Source organism: Portunus trituberculatus, chromosome 13, assembly GCF_017591435.1.
Source record: "Portunus trituberculatus isolate SZX2019 chromosome 13, ASM1759143v1, whole genome shotgun sequence".
Lineage (NCBI taxonomy): Eukaryota > Metazoa > Arthropoda > Malacostraca > Decapoda > Portunidae > Portunus > Portunus trituberculatus.
In genome coordinates this window covers 1,909,281-1,924,280 of record NC_059267.1, presented here as the reverse complement: position 1 = coordinate 1,924,280, position 15,000 = coordinate 1,909,281, and the positions used below count along the sequence as shown (strand labels likewise).

Here is a 15,000-nt window from a genome sequence, read left to right as displayed (position 1 = left end):
AACAAACGAGTGAAAGAGAAAGTGAGTAACAAGCACGTCAAAACAAGTAGATGAATAAGGAAGAGATAGAAATAGAGACAAGTAATAAGGAACAGGTGAACAGGTGAACAGGTGAGAAAGTGAGAAGGTAGCCAGGTAAGGTTGGGTATAACAGGTGAGCATACAAGGTACAGGTTTATACAAGACACAGGTAAATACAAGTTTATACAGGTACAACGCATTCGAGAATATAACTGGCTGGGAGTGTGTGGTGAAAAAAAATTAATAGAAAATAAAAGAGAGGAAGGAGAAAGAGAAAATAAAAACGTGTAAATAAAAGGAAAAAAATAACTTGCTAATTTTTCTTTCGAGGTAAAATTTTTAAACTATCCATATTAAGCCAAGAAAAATTTCCTTAACTATCCGCATTGACTAAGGACACAAACTTAATGATACTAACTATCTTAACCTCTTCAGTACCATGACGCATTTTCCTATTCATCTGGTTACTATTTGGTGATTTTAAACAGCTTCAGAAACTCATTAGGGATTAAAATAGTGAAGACTGTGGCCATTAATCTTTTGACCTCCAATAAAATCGTCTAATCATACCCAAAACTCAAGGTAGAAATGTGTTCCAGTACTGAAGGGATTAAATTACACTCAACGTCACACTCTGCTAATCTAATCCAATCTAACAACATCTAGCAAAAAGTCTTCCAATTTTCACGTAAACAAGACTCAAGCGCACCACGACACAACAACTAATGGCATCTCTTTCCGTCTCTCCGCGTGGTGTAGTGGAGTTTCCCAGGTCTGGTTTTCCAGCTTTGCTTTAAATGCATGAGAGACGCAGGTGGGTTGTGACGCGGTTTGGTGATCAGTTTCCTCGCCAGCCCGTCAAACTGGTCTTCCTTTCTGACAACCCTTCGTCCCCAGCAACGCAGCGCTTCTTCTTGTGTCGTGCTCATCATACTCTGAGACGTCACTGCACTCTACCTCGACCAGGCTTCTTTGGACAGGATCTACTTGAAGTTACATGGGTTTTGTAGGGTGTTTTTTTACGGCTCTAGCGACAGATTAACATGACTTTTCTTACTCTATTAACCTCTTCAGTACCATGACGCGTTTTCATATTCATTCTGCTTACTACTCGGTGACTTTATACAGCTTCAGGTACTTTTGCGGGGATGAAAATAGTGAAAACTCCGGCCATTAATATTCTGACCTCATAGCCGCTTCCTAAAGTCAATAAAATGGTCTAATCGTACACAAAACAAGTGGTAAACATGCGTCCCAGTACTGAAAGGGTTAATAAGAGAAACACTCTTCAGAAACCGGATACTGCTTTGATAAGGGTATATAGTTACACGGGTTTTCAAGGGTGTTTTCATGGTTCCAGTGACACATTAACAAGATTTCTATATAAATAAAAGGAGAAACACTATTCAGAACACGGCTAATCATTTCTGAGGGCTTTGGAGAACAGTTTTCAGAATACGGCAGTTGTTTTGTTTCTCCCCCTGGTGGTCTCAAAATAGTACATGGTATCTGATCCTTCATTCCTCTGTGCGCGATAAAGGATCGGACACTGTACATGGAAGGATCTAAAGCAGTCCTATTCTCTCTGTGTGATTCTCGACTCGTGTTTCTATAGACATGATTTAAAGCTTTGGATTACTTTCTATTTCGTTTTATTCTCCATACAAGTTAAACTGATCTAATTCAACACAACTAAACTCTTCTTATCTTCATTTCACCATTCCTTCTTCACTAGTTTCATTTCACCATTCCTTCTTCAAATGCGTCTATCATTTGTCTCTAAATTTCCTAGGTCACGCTACCCAAGACTTATATCTCATTGTTCATCTCTCATCTCTTCATCTTCGTAGTTTCCTGTTTGCCTTCCTCATTTTTTTTTTGCCGTTTTCTTCTTTTTATCTCTTCTTTTTCTTCTTTTTTGCTGTTTTTTTTTCTTTTATTTTTTGCCACTAAGTTTCCATTCCGTTAGTCGAATGGCCACGACGAAAGATTCACCTGCAAGTCTTTTAAAGGGTGACTGTAAGGATGACGAGGCGATATATAGAGAGAGAGAGAGAGAGAGAGAGAGAGAGAGAGAGAGAGAGAGAGAGAGAGAGAGAGAGAGAGAGAGAGAGAGAGAGAGAGAGAGAGAGAGAGAGAGAGAGAGAGAGAGAGAGTACTTTTAGGAACGCATAGCTAAAAGAAAAAAACGAGACCAAGACCTGTACACTTTGACTAACCATCACAAATCAATCGAAACAAAGACAGAAAACAAGAACTAAAAGTGCTTTAAAATCTTACGTACCCATAAAAATAAATAATAATAATAAATAAACAAATAAAACAAACAATTACATCAGCAACAAAAATAAATTGAACATAGAAAATAAAACACATAAAAAGCAAGAAAGAAAAAGAAAAGCATCGTATATAAACAAAAGAAAACGGAAAAAGTATTGACCACCACACCACACACCTAACTTAACCTAACCTAATCTAACGTATCCAACACACACACACACACACACACACACACACACACACACACACACACACACACACACACACACACACACACCAGTAATTTCGCAGGGCAAGAACCTCAACCTAACCTTTACGTGCCAACTCATTCCCCTCGACATCCCACCACCACCACCACCACAACAACCACCATAACAACCACCACCATCACCACTATCACCCGTCAAAATAACCACACTCATAAACACTCATATTCATAATAAAAGGCAAAGTGACACGGTATTTAATGGTGTTTTATACGGTTTTGGTGATACATTGATAAGGTCTCTGCGTTATTATCTGGAGAAAATGTCTCGAGAACCCTGGCACCTTCTTTCAAAAGGCTCTAGTGAAAGTTACGTGGATTTCTAAGGATGGTTTTACGATGTTGGTGATAGATAAGCAAGATTTCTACGTTACTTACATTAAAAAAAAAAAAAAGACTTGAAAACCTGGCCAATCATCTCTGTGGCCTTAGAAAATAGTCGTGGCGAGGGAGCAAAGCATCTCAGTCTGAATACGAGAAAAAAAAAAAAGCAGAGAACTGACAAATCAACAACTACAATGATTTCAGAGTTCGTTCCTTCCGTAGTTTAAATTCCATACCATCGCAGGAGCTTTCACAACCACAGCGGAATCCCATCGTAGTTAACACCGCTATGAACACGCTGGGGAAGTCCCGGGGAAGCTGAGGCAGTGGCTAGCTCAGGTGGTGGCTATTAGCGTCGCGACCCTGGGGCAGTGAGAGAGACGGGGAAGGAGTGGGGAAGGAGCGGGGAAGAGGCGGGGACTGGGAGAAAGAGAAAGAGAGACGTAGCAAAGGACCGGTCTGTAGTAGAGAGAGAGAGAGAGAGAGAGAGAGAGAGAGAGAGAGAGAGAGAGAGAGAGAGAGAGAGAGAGAGAGAGCTGAGGGGAGGAGGGAACAGTAGAGGGGAGAAGAGAAACTGGTGGGAGGAAAGGAGCAGGGGTATTACTAAGGGCGAGGCTGCACGTGTGTGTGTGTGTGTGTGTGTGTGTGTGTGTGTGTGTGTGTGTGTGTGTGTGTGTGTGTGTGTGTGTGTGTGTGTGTGTGTGTCATGATAGGAATTTATTATCTGAGAATGGTGCATTTCTTCTTCTTCTTCTTCTTCTTCTTCTTCTTTCTCTGAATCGCCTGCAGTCACAAGTAAGAGTACAATGCGAAGGTTCGTTCGTTTGTATGCACCGCTTGTCTTGTCTTGGAATGCTTGCTACACGTGTGCTTGTCTCGCCTTGTCTTGACGTGTGCAGGTGTTTCGTCATCTTGCCTTGCTTCTCACTGTGACTCTTCTTTATCAACATATCCTTCTCTTCAGATCAACATTTTGAGATTGAAACTTTGAACCTTCTTCTTATCATTATTGTTGCTAACCTCTCCAATACTGAAACGCATCTTTATCTTGATTTTTGGGTATAATTAGATGATTTTATTTGCATTAGGAAGGGTCTATGGAGGTCAGAAGATTAATGGCCAGAGTTTTCACTATTTTAATCCCAATACATGTTTCTGAAGCAGTATAAAATCGCTAGAATAGTAATTTGAATGAATATGGAAACGCGTCATGGTATTGAAAGGGTTAAGATTTGGACGTGTGCACAAAATTCAGAAAGTTTTGCGACTGAAACTTCCCTCTAAGATTATTAAATCATGAAAAAATACATAGCAATCGACAGAGAGAGAGAGAGAGAGAGAGAGAGAGAGAGAGAGAGAGAGAGAGAGAGAGAGAGAGGCTCATGAACCTTTCGCCTCGCTGAGCAAAATAATATTCGTCTTCTTCCTTCCGTCACTCGCCTGGCCTTCCCTCGCCCACTTAGCGCCACCACTACTGTCGACAAGCCCTAGTGGACGTTATTCAGACTCACAAGGGTGCTTTTCATGCTTCTGGTGGTGGTTTTCATTAGTATTCTGTACCATATATTGAAATGCTTCTGTGCCTCACCTCCACTACATTCGAAGCCACCCGAGATTATGTGACACGGATTTTAAAGTTTGCTCTAACCGTGTCTAACGAAACACTCTAAAGACAACGGTTAACCTTTTTCAGTACCATGACGCGTTTTCGTATTTATTCTGCTTAAATGGTGATTTTAAACATCTTCAGAAGCATATATGGGGATTAAAAATAGTGAAGACTCTGGCCATTAATTTTCTGACCTCAATGGACCCTTCCTAATGTCAATAAAATCGTCTAATCAAACCCAAAGCTCAAGATAGAGATGAGTCCCAGTACTGAAGAGGTTAATCATTTCTGTGGCCTTTGAAAACAGTCGTGGTGAGAGAACAAAGCAATTCTCAACACCGGTCTCTATACCATGAATGAATAGTATCTCTATCTTAAAAAAAAAAAAAAAAAAACTGTACTTGAGATTTTCCGCTTGTCTTGCACCAATCTGACAACGTATTATGAGAAGACTTACATGCCATACTACTTGAAGATCGGAAAAAAAAGGAGAGAGAGAGAGAGAGAGAGAGAGAGAGAGAGAGAGAGAGAGAGAGAGAGAGAGAGAGAGAGAGAGAGAGAGAGAGAGAGAGAGAGAGAGAGAAAGGAAAATTAAAGGAATGACAGAAGGAGGAGGACCAAGAAAAAGGAGAAGGAGGAGGAGGAAGAGGAGGAGGACGAGGAGGAAGAGAAGGAGGAGAACAGGCAGAACAAGATCAAGAGAAAGAAAAGAAAGAAATGTTATGAACGAGAAGAAAGAAGAGAAGGAAGAGGAGGAGGAGGAGAAGGAGCAGAAGATAATAATACCACGTGATAGAAGGAGGAGGAGGAGGAACCCACGTGAGAAATTTCAAGGTCACCTCTCTCTCTCTCTCTCTCTCTCTCTCTCTCTCTCTCTCTCTCTCTCTCTCTCAGGAAAAATAAACAAACAAGTGTACAAATTAAGAAGTAAATTTTTTTATAGTAATTCATCAATTTATCACACCTGTTGCTAATTAAAGGTGCGTTATACGGTAATTAGATACAACCCCCTCCCCCCTTTATCTCTCTCTCTCTCTGGAGTGATGGAGGTAATGGGGGAGGGGTCAGTTATATAAGCTGTTTTCACTCTCTCTCTCTCTCTCTCTCTCTCTCTCTCTCTCTCTCTCTCTCTCTGCATACTTGGAGGACAGCAGGTTTCTTTCTTTCCCCTTCCACCGCCGCCCTCTCTCTCTCTCTCTCTCTCTCTCTCTCTCTCTCTCTCTCTCTCTCTCTCCCTTACACAGCCTTGGAGGAAAGAAAAGATCTGTTAGTTTCTTAATCTTCGATCCCATGTGCTTGTTTTCCCTTAGTGTTCCTTTCTGTTGCCTTGCTTTTCTCCTCATAAGTAAGACAAATGCATTTTTAGTATAGAAGAAGAAAAAGAACAAGAACAAGAATACGAAAGAAAGAAAGGAAAAACAACAACAATAATAACAATAATAACAACAAATGACAAAGGCTTTAAGTTTTTTTTTTTTCTTTTTTTTAATCCCTTCATATTTTTCTCCGTTCTCTATGTTAGTGTTGTTTTTTTCAGGTTTGTTTTTGTTTACTTGTCCATCTGCGTGTATTTTTGCATGTCATTCTCTCCTCGAGGGAAGGAGGAAATTCTTCACAAATTCAAGTTTAATACGTGTTCACTTTTTATCTCTTCTTCTTTCCTTCATCACAAAATAACTTAAATTACCGACTTCTGTTTCCTGTTATTCCTCTCCCTCTCTTCCTTCTTTCTTTCCTTCTTTCCTTCCTTCCTTCCTTCCTTCCTTCGTAAATTCTTTCTTAATTTGCATTTTTGTTTACTTATCTGCATTTTTCATCAACAATTATCCTACTCCTCTTTCTCCCTCCTTCTTCTCTTTCCCTCTTTCCCTCTTTCCTCCTTCTCAACCTCCTCCTCCTCCTCCTTCTCCTCTTCCTATGCGTGTTTGCCTCTTCTCCAATCCCTACTTCTCCTTCCTCCTCTTCTGAAAAACTACTCTTCACCTCCACTATTTTCAAAACGTTTTACTTCAAGGGACACAAGATTTTCAAAGGTATTTTTACGATTCTAGTGACAGATTAACATTTCGTATATCATTAATTGGAGAACTCTTAAAAACCAGGCTATCTACTCTCAAAAGACTCGTATTTGAATCTGACACGGGTTTTTAAGGACGCTTTTATGGTTCTAATGACAGATTAATAAGATATCAGTATAATTAACATCAGAAACACTCTTAACCCTTTCAATACGGAGACGCATTTACACTTTGATTTTTGTGTATGATTAGACGAATTTATTTGCATTAGAAAGGGTCTATGGAGGTCAGAAGATTAATGGACAGAGTCTTCACTATTTCAATCCCACACATGAGTCTCTGAAGCTGTGTAAAATCGCCAAATTGTAACCAGAAATATGGAAAACGCGTCATGGTACTCAAGGGGTTAAAACACCGGGTTAGATCATCTCTGCGGCCTGTGAAAATATGGTCACAGTGAGAGAGCAGAATGTTCTAGAGTACAGACCACAGAAGGAACACATGCAAACACATAACTGCTGCCAACAGGTTCCTAGATAATGTATCCACTAGTATTCAGGATAGCAGGTGCCGGAATGATGAAACCGTAACTTATAGAGAGTGGGAAACAATTGGTTCTCAAATAAGGTAGTGAACGGCTGAAATATATCTACCAATTCAGAGTCAAAAGGGAGACCTGACCTACCACACTTAGAAATACTAGCTTGAGCATTCGTAGATTCATCATATCGTTAGTTTCGAGTCAACTTGAAAACTACTGTAGTCTACCTTGAAAAAAATCACGTTCGAGTAAGAGATAGAAAGGAATTGGTTCTCAAATTGTGGTAGATAAATGGAACGGACTTAGTAATTGGATTGTTGGTGCTGGGTGTGAGTCATTGGGGAACTTTGAAAGATTAGACACATACGGATTGGGAAGAGACGTGGAAAAATGTTGGGAAGTTTTATAAAGGAACCGCCACTTGTAGATTGGGAACTTTGAGAGCTTAGACACATAATAATAATAATAATAATAATAATAATAATAATAATAATAATAATAATAATAATAATTCCTTACCCATTCTTGCAGTCCTTCCACTCCACCTTCTGAATTGGTTTACACTTAAGAATAGGGAAGAGACGTGAAAAAATGTAGGTATGTTTTATAATAAAAGAACTGTCACGTGTAGATTTGATGATTTCTTGCAGCTTGTCCGATGTTCTTATGTTCTTGTGTTCTTATAGCTCTGTCAGTTCCTTCCATGCACACTCATAACTTATAAAGATCACGTAAACCAAACAAAATTACTCATATTCCTGAATTAGAATAGAATAATCAGAAAGAGGAGGAGGAGGAGGAGGAGGAGGAGGAGGAGGAGGAGGAGGAGGAGGAGGAGGAGGAGGAGGAGGAGGAGGACGAGGAGGAGAAGGAGAAGGATAAGGAGAACAAGCAGAACAAGATCAAAAGAAAAAAAATTATGAACAAGAAAGAAAAAAAAGAAGAGGAGGAGCAGAAAATAATAATACCATGAATAAAGAATAAAAGAATAAAAGAAGAGTATATACGCAAAACTTCTACGTATACAGAACCTAATAAACAATTGAAACCAAGCAAAATGAATAGATAAATAAAAAAAAAAGAAAATGAATCAATAAGAAACACGAAACATTTCCCACAACACAACAATCATCCGTATCTTTCCTATTTCTGAGGATAACAGGTGTAAGGGTGAGCCAGCCAAGGCCACCTGACTCTTCCTGCCTGAGGGAAGCACTGGGGGCAGGCGAGGCAAAGACACAGCGGGACGGGGCAGTGGTCGTGTATTGTACATCACGGTTCGATTCCCAGTTATCCAGCGTCCTTGTTTAGGTCCGTATGAAGAAACGCTTTGCTCTCACTAGAACTATTTTCCAAGACTACAGGAATGACTAGCGAGGTTTTCAAGAGTGTTTCTCCAGTTGGTAGTGTAGAAATTTTGTCAGTCTGCCTCTAGAACAATAAAAACACCTTAGAAGATTTAGATAAAGCCTTTTGAAAGCACAAAGGTGTTTGAGAATACGAGGCAGTCTCTCAGTCTTTTCCAATGCGTGGTATTGAGTTGTTTGTGTGACGGTGGTGGCAATATTGCTGCTGCTGCTGCTGCTACTACTACTACTACTACTACTACTACTACTACTACTACTACTACTACCACTGCTACTACTCATAACAACAACAACAACAACAACAATCTTACAGAACAATCAAGGCCGAATAAAGGAAGCAATCACATCACCATCACCACCACCACCACTTCCACCACCACCACTACTAACCTCAACATTCTCAACTAAAATGCAACTTGTTGATTTCCTTTTTGCACTGGGAAGTCCCGGGGCTTCACTGAAGAGGAGGAGCAGGAGGAGAATAATGACAAGGAGGAGAGAAGTGAAGGGGCAGTGAGGAGAAAGGGAAGACTATTAAAAGAATTAGATGAAGAGAAAAAGGAACGATTAAATGAAGGAAAGTAGACGAACCAGCGTAGAAAAAAAAAGAAGGAAGGGTAGTGAAGGAAGGAAGGAGGGAAGGAAGAAGGAAGGAAGGAAGGAAGGAAGGAAGGAAGGAAGGAAGGAAGGAAGGAAGGAAGGAAGGAAGGAGGAACCCACCACTGATTTCCGTCCCATACCTTTGTTACCCACGGACAAATCTGTGAACTCATGCGAGAAAACCAGATTTATGTAACATTTTTGGAGAGAGAGAGAGAGAGAGAGAGAGAGAGAGAGAGAGAGAGAGAAATGGTAGTGGGCTTCCCTTCCTACAACTGTCACCTCCTCCCCCATCCTCTGCGCTTCGCCAATGGGCTTCTCCATCCCTCCTCATCTACCACGTGTCCCCCTCCCCAATACCTTATCTCCCGTCCCTACCTCTCCTCCTCCTCCTCCTCCAGAAAGCCTGCCCCTCCCTCTTCCATGGTATATAACCAAGCACTGAGCAGATGAAGACCAGACACCAGAACAAGACCAGACAGAAAGCTTCCCTTGTCTTTCCATCACCGCCACCGCCGCCACCACCAGCAAGATGAAATTTGTAAGTTATAGTCATGGAAAGTTGCTTACTTTCTTTCCTACGTCTCTAGTCTTTGTTGTTATTTTTTTTGTCTTTGTCTTCGCCTTCGCCTTCGTTATCTTGCTCCTCCTCCTCCTCCTCCTCCTCCTCCTTCTCTCTCTTTCTATGAAACGTTTCAGATGCTACACTGACTTTTTTTTTCGGGTATGATAATTTAGTATTGTTTTCTAGTGATTATCCCCTCTCTCTCTCTCTCTCTCTCTCTCTCTCTCTCTCTCTCAAGGGATTTTTTTTTTTTTTTTTGCTCTTGCATGTTATATTTCTTTTCTCTCGTTAAGTTAATGAAGATTCTCACGTTGAACAATCATAACTATTGCACTATCCTCTATTTCAACACCATCACGTGTCGCCTTGGTCGAGTGGTCTAAAGTTGCTTACATGTCACCACGATATCCAAGTTCTAGGTGGTGTAATTGCCGTACACCAAAAACGGGCTTGGGTGGTGATATGGGCCCTAATATGTGTACCACTATAAATAAAATTGCATGCTACGCTAACGGGTGGAAACTGGACAGCGCTTCCCACTCTTCAAAGTAGACCTACAGGCGCTATAGGCCACATTAAAAAAAAAAAATCCTGTTTTCTTTTGATTATTTTGCTTTCTGCAGAGAGAGAGAGAGAGAGAGAGAGAGAGAGAGAGAATCAGTAACACGTGTAAGCCACCTATTATCAACAAACTGCTAAAGACAATGAATTTTTACCCTCGCGTCACTCAGGCAGCCAGCAAGCCAGCCAGTCAGTCAGTCAGTCACACACTCAGCACTGGAGGCCCACTTGTACAGTCACATCACGTGTCTGTTACCTCTCCTTGATCTCACACCATTACTGAATCATTAATCAAAACACTCCTTTGTTTTCGTTCTTTTTTCTTTCTTTCTTCCTTCCTTCTTTTCAAAATCAATCAGTTAATCAAACAATAAATGAATAAATTAACAGATAAACACAACATATAAAATTCACATCAAGAGAGAGAGAGAGAGAGAGAGAGAGAGAGAGAGAGAGAGAGATTCATGTATACCCCAATCATCCTCATCCCTTCAACAGAGAAAACACGTGACATTAACTTACCTGACTAGCTGGGTACAGGTAGGTGGCCGTGGCGGGGCCTTGGGGAAGTCTGGCAAGGGGCGGCGGTCACGTGTGTGGGAGGCGAGAGAGAATTATTACAAGTGTGGCCTCGAGGACTGACAAACTGGTTCACTTGGCCGTTTAAAGCGTCTCGGTGGTGAGATTCGAGAGAGAGAGAGAGAGAGAGATTTCACACCATGCGTCTCTCTCTCTCTCTCTCTCTCTCTCTCTCTCAGACAGTTACCACACTTACGCCTTTCTTCTCCCATTCAGTTCACCGCTATTGCCCTCCTGTGCCTACTGGTCAGCGCCGCCCTGGCCATGCCTTATCCTGACGCCGAGCCTGACGCACTAGCCTTCAGAAGGAGGGGCGGCGGCCACACCCACAGCCACGTGCACCACTTCGACCATACTCACCACTACACCCACTATCCAGGCGGGTACACCACAGGCCACGTCGAGTATCACCGCCCTCACCACTTCCATCACTAGGAAAAGGAACGGAGTGAATAGAATGGCTGCGCATCACCTTTCTCTCTCTCTCTCTCTCTCTCTCTGACCTTCCGAAGCGCGTTGCTCCCTCGTCACTGGTTGGTAAAGCGCGCAGAGGTGAAGTCAGATACTCAAATGTTTCTGCTATTAATAAAGTAGAAAATTTGTTAATCTGTCACTTGTTTTGTATGTATTCTTGAAAAGTTAGTGTATCTTTTGTCTCCAGTCTTTCGTGAAGTGATGGTGTGGCGTATTGTTTCTTAACGAGGTTCATTTCTCTGTACGTAACATTGCTAAAACATCTACTACCACTACTATTACTGTTATCTCTCACCCATCAATACACTACTAGTATTTGGATGATTTGTTTCCATCTCTCCTCCCATGTCGATAAATAAATAAATAAATAAATACAAAAATAAAAAAAAAAAAAAAAAATGACGTGCCTTCCATCCATTCTTCCATTTGGTAATTGGGTGTTTGGTTCTTGTGACTCAATGTTTGTTTCTCGTTCTTCACTTTTACTGATAAATAAATAAATAATCCAGTTAATTGTATCTCTCCTATCCAACGCAGTCTCGTCATACCACGCTGGTAACAACTAAAACACCTCTCAGCCATACGGTCCATGCCATTTTTAATTCAGTCATCTAATTTGAGTTGTTTTCCTACAATTCTAGTCCAGTCATCTCGAGCCTTTTTTTTTTTTTTTTTTTTTAATACCTGAATGCCATGACACGTTTCCATATCAATTCTGCTTACTGTTTGATTTTATACAGCTTCAGAAACTCGTGTGGAGGATTAAGATAGTGAAGATTGTGGCCAACAATTTTCTGACCTCCATAGACCCTTCCTAGTGTCAACAAAATAAGTTTAATCGTACACAAATCACAAAGTAAAATTGCATCCCAGTATTGAAGGGGGTTAAATTAATCTTGTCATCAATAATTCCAGCCATCTAGCCTAGCCTACCGCCCTACTAAAGAACAAAATTCCTCCTGAGTCTAACCTGGCTATCTATTCCTTTCTGCGTCTATTCCACTCATCTAACACCTTCCTAGCCTCAAATTTCTCCTCATACGACTCTATCACTGCCATCTTCGCTTGGCTTGGTGAAGTGTCATGCCCCTGCAGATGCTGGCGACCATGAATTACCACTCCCCTATACTTCAGTCTTGTCATTTGCAATATATACAATTTACGGAGTCTATTTCAGTCTTGTCGCCCCCTAACACCTACTCCTCCCAGACTCAAGGAAGTGGTGATGCATGGACACAGATACAGAGAAGGAAACACTACTTGAAGGGGCTGACTGAAACACAAGCTGGAAAATATGCGATATACAGTATATATTAATTATTCTGTGAACATTACCGAGAGTGTGTATGTGAGGGATGGCTAGTCTCCACCAACGCACAAACACACACTCACACACACAGACGCGTACACACACACACACACAAGAAGTTCGGTGTGTGTGCATGCACATTTAATTACTCAACCCTCTGTTCTGCTTCCGTGTGACAAATCTTCATTGAATCTTCACCTCCCTCCGTGATGCGTTGAGGGGAAGCAATAATAATAATAATAATAATAATAATAATAATAATAATAATAATAATAATAATAATAATAATAATAATAATAATAATAATAATAATAAAGAAACGAGAAGCAGTCAAAACATTACACAATCAACTGAAGGCTGAAAAAACAACTAAGCTAACATAAGTACACTCTATTATCAAGGTCAGTATAGGTATGTGCATATCAGTAGTAGTAATAAGAAGTCGTTAACATACACCTTTTTTTTTCTCTTTTTTGCTTCAGTCTTGATTAGTAGTAAACATTCCATTCTTTTTTCCCCACAATGTATATCTCTACCTAATGTACTGCCCTATTTGTTCCCATTGCTCCCCATCAGTGCCCACACACCCATGCATTGCCTCCCATTCCCCATTCTCCCTATTTCCTGTCTGCACCATAAATTATTTGAGTTAACTGATTTCTAACCAAAGAATAGAGAGAGAGAGAGAGAGAGAGAGAGAGAGAGAGAGAGAGAGAGAGAGAGAGAGAGAGAGAGAGAGAGAGAGAGAGAGAGAGAGAGAGAGAAATTTGAAGTCACAACCTCGAGACAATTTTACACTTTAACATTTCCAGTCTTAAAACAATCATAGATAAAGAGCCAATATTTTCTTTCTTTCTTTTTTTTATAATCCAATCTAAAAAAAAGCAACAACCCTACCATTTTCTGTAGTGTGTGTTAAAAGAATAGAAAAGACAGACAAATTCCAAAACCCTCTCGTAATTTGAACACTTCTCATTTCATCAAGTTGTCAGGCAAAAAGTTCTAAAGTCTCCCATCTCAACAATGACAATAATTCTTCCGCCTTCCATAATATTGTCTAAAGAAACCCCAATGGGCAAAAAAAATCTCAAACCCTGAACCTGAAGACAACAAATTCTTCCTACAGTCTGTCTTGCTCCATCATTACCAATAAATAAAGGTTTCATTATGATGTGCAATACAGCCTAAAAGATACACCAAATTCAACTGCTTACTCTCAACCTCAGTAAAATTTGCCCATCAAACCTAAACCACCTGCTCTACTATTACTTTGCGTCTAATAAATCCACATCACTTACAGAAACCCACCACTACAAGCCTGAATAACAACATTGTGACTTTTTGCCTTGTCACTCCTGGAATCTGCATTTCATTATTTTCAATAATAACAATGTGTTTTGTAGCCACATGAGAATATTTACTCTATGAAGCTCCACTCTTGATCTCCCAGATGACAACCACACCCAAGTGAAGTTAAAATATCTTATTGTTCTCTTGGAGTTGTAATAAATTTCCTTTGGGAGTTGTAGATCAGTAGAGGAGGTGATTAAAGACATTTTCTCATGCAGCTGCAAAAAGACATTTCAATTTGTTGTTTATAAGCTTCAGATTGAAAGGAAATAATCTTGGAAGACTCACTCGTTACCTTCTTACACTACTGCGTTGATATTCACTCAACCTTGAGGGTGAATAGTACTAATGATTATAAACTACTCATTACTCTTTCTCCACTTTGCAGTGTGTGAGTCAATATTAAAAGTCTCTTTGTGGCTAATTCCTAGTTAGTTGACAGATTCTACTCCCTTAGCACATGTAACTCTTCATCCAAAAATACAAGTTCTGGGAACAACACCTCTTTTCCTGAACTCAAGCAAGTAAGGTTACTCCTTCAAAAATGTCCATAAATTGAGAGGAAGTTGGGTGCTGAACACAGCGCACGGTGGGGATTGCATAGTCCGTCAACATGCACATACTAATGTCTCACTTTTAGATGCTTCAGTCACATCATGAAAATAAACCAAGGACTGGACTGGATACTAATGCTTTGTTCAATTAAATATATATAACCTTTTTTCACAAATAACACACAAAATATCGGTTGGGTGTAGCAGCATAAGGTTACCCCAAACATAACAAATTTCCCATGCATATAGATTAGGATAAAAAGTAAGTGTGTGGCACCCTTGGGGTTCACCACCACCACTGGAGGGTCACACCATCGTCACCAATCAGTAGCTTTCTTTTATTGCACTCAGCAGCCAGTCACTATCACAGGGATTCGTTTCTCCTTCACGTGGTTCTTCTCACACTGTCACCGTGGGAGAGACGAGCGCACAGTTGCCCAAAGGAGTGACATCACAAAGTTCAGTGAATCTCATGGCGATAAAATGAATGGAAACTAATGCATGGAACTGAAATCAACCAGTGAAGACCAAGAATGTTATATATGAGATGAAGAATGGGTGAACGTATTTGACTGATTTATGA

The 15,000-nt window shown here is 40.4% G+C and overlaps 3 protein-coding genes across 3 annotated transcripts in view; 1 reads left to right on the top strand and 2 right to left on the bottom strand.

The window, feature by feature from the left end:
- Positions 1-10,808, bottom strand: part of LOC123503210 (cold and drought-regulated protein CORA-like) — a 15,361-nt gene extending 4,553 nt beyond the window's left edge. The window contains exon 1 of the mRNA XM_045252759.1: positions 10,674-10,808. The gene's annotated coding sequence lies outside the window, so the exon portion shown is untranslated. The remainder of the gene's footprint in view (positions 1-10,673) is intronic.
- On the top strand, positions 9,080-11,035 carry LOC123503213 (histidine-rich glycoprotein-like; the record flags this gene model as incomplete). Its single annotated transcript, XM_045252762.1, is given in 2 exon segments — positions 9,080-9,566; positions 10,947-11,035. Coding segments are annotated over 2 exon segments (98 nt in total), but the record flags the coding sequence as incomplete, so codon positions are not given.
- A 3,781-nt stretch (positions 11,036-14,816) lies between these two features.
- Positions 14,817-15,000, bottom strand: part of LOC123502943 (organic cation transporter protein-like) — a 7,173-nt gene continuing 6,989 nt past the window's right edge. The window contains exon 10 of the mRNA XM_045252236.1: positions 14,817-14,911. Coding sequence (XP_045108171.1) covers positions 14,817-14,911 — 95 coding nt within the window. The remainder of the gene's footprint in view (positions 14,912-15,000) is intronic.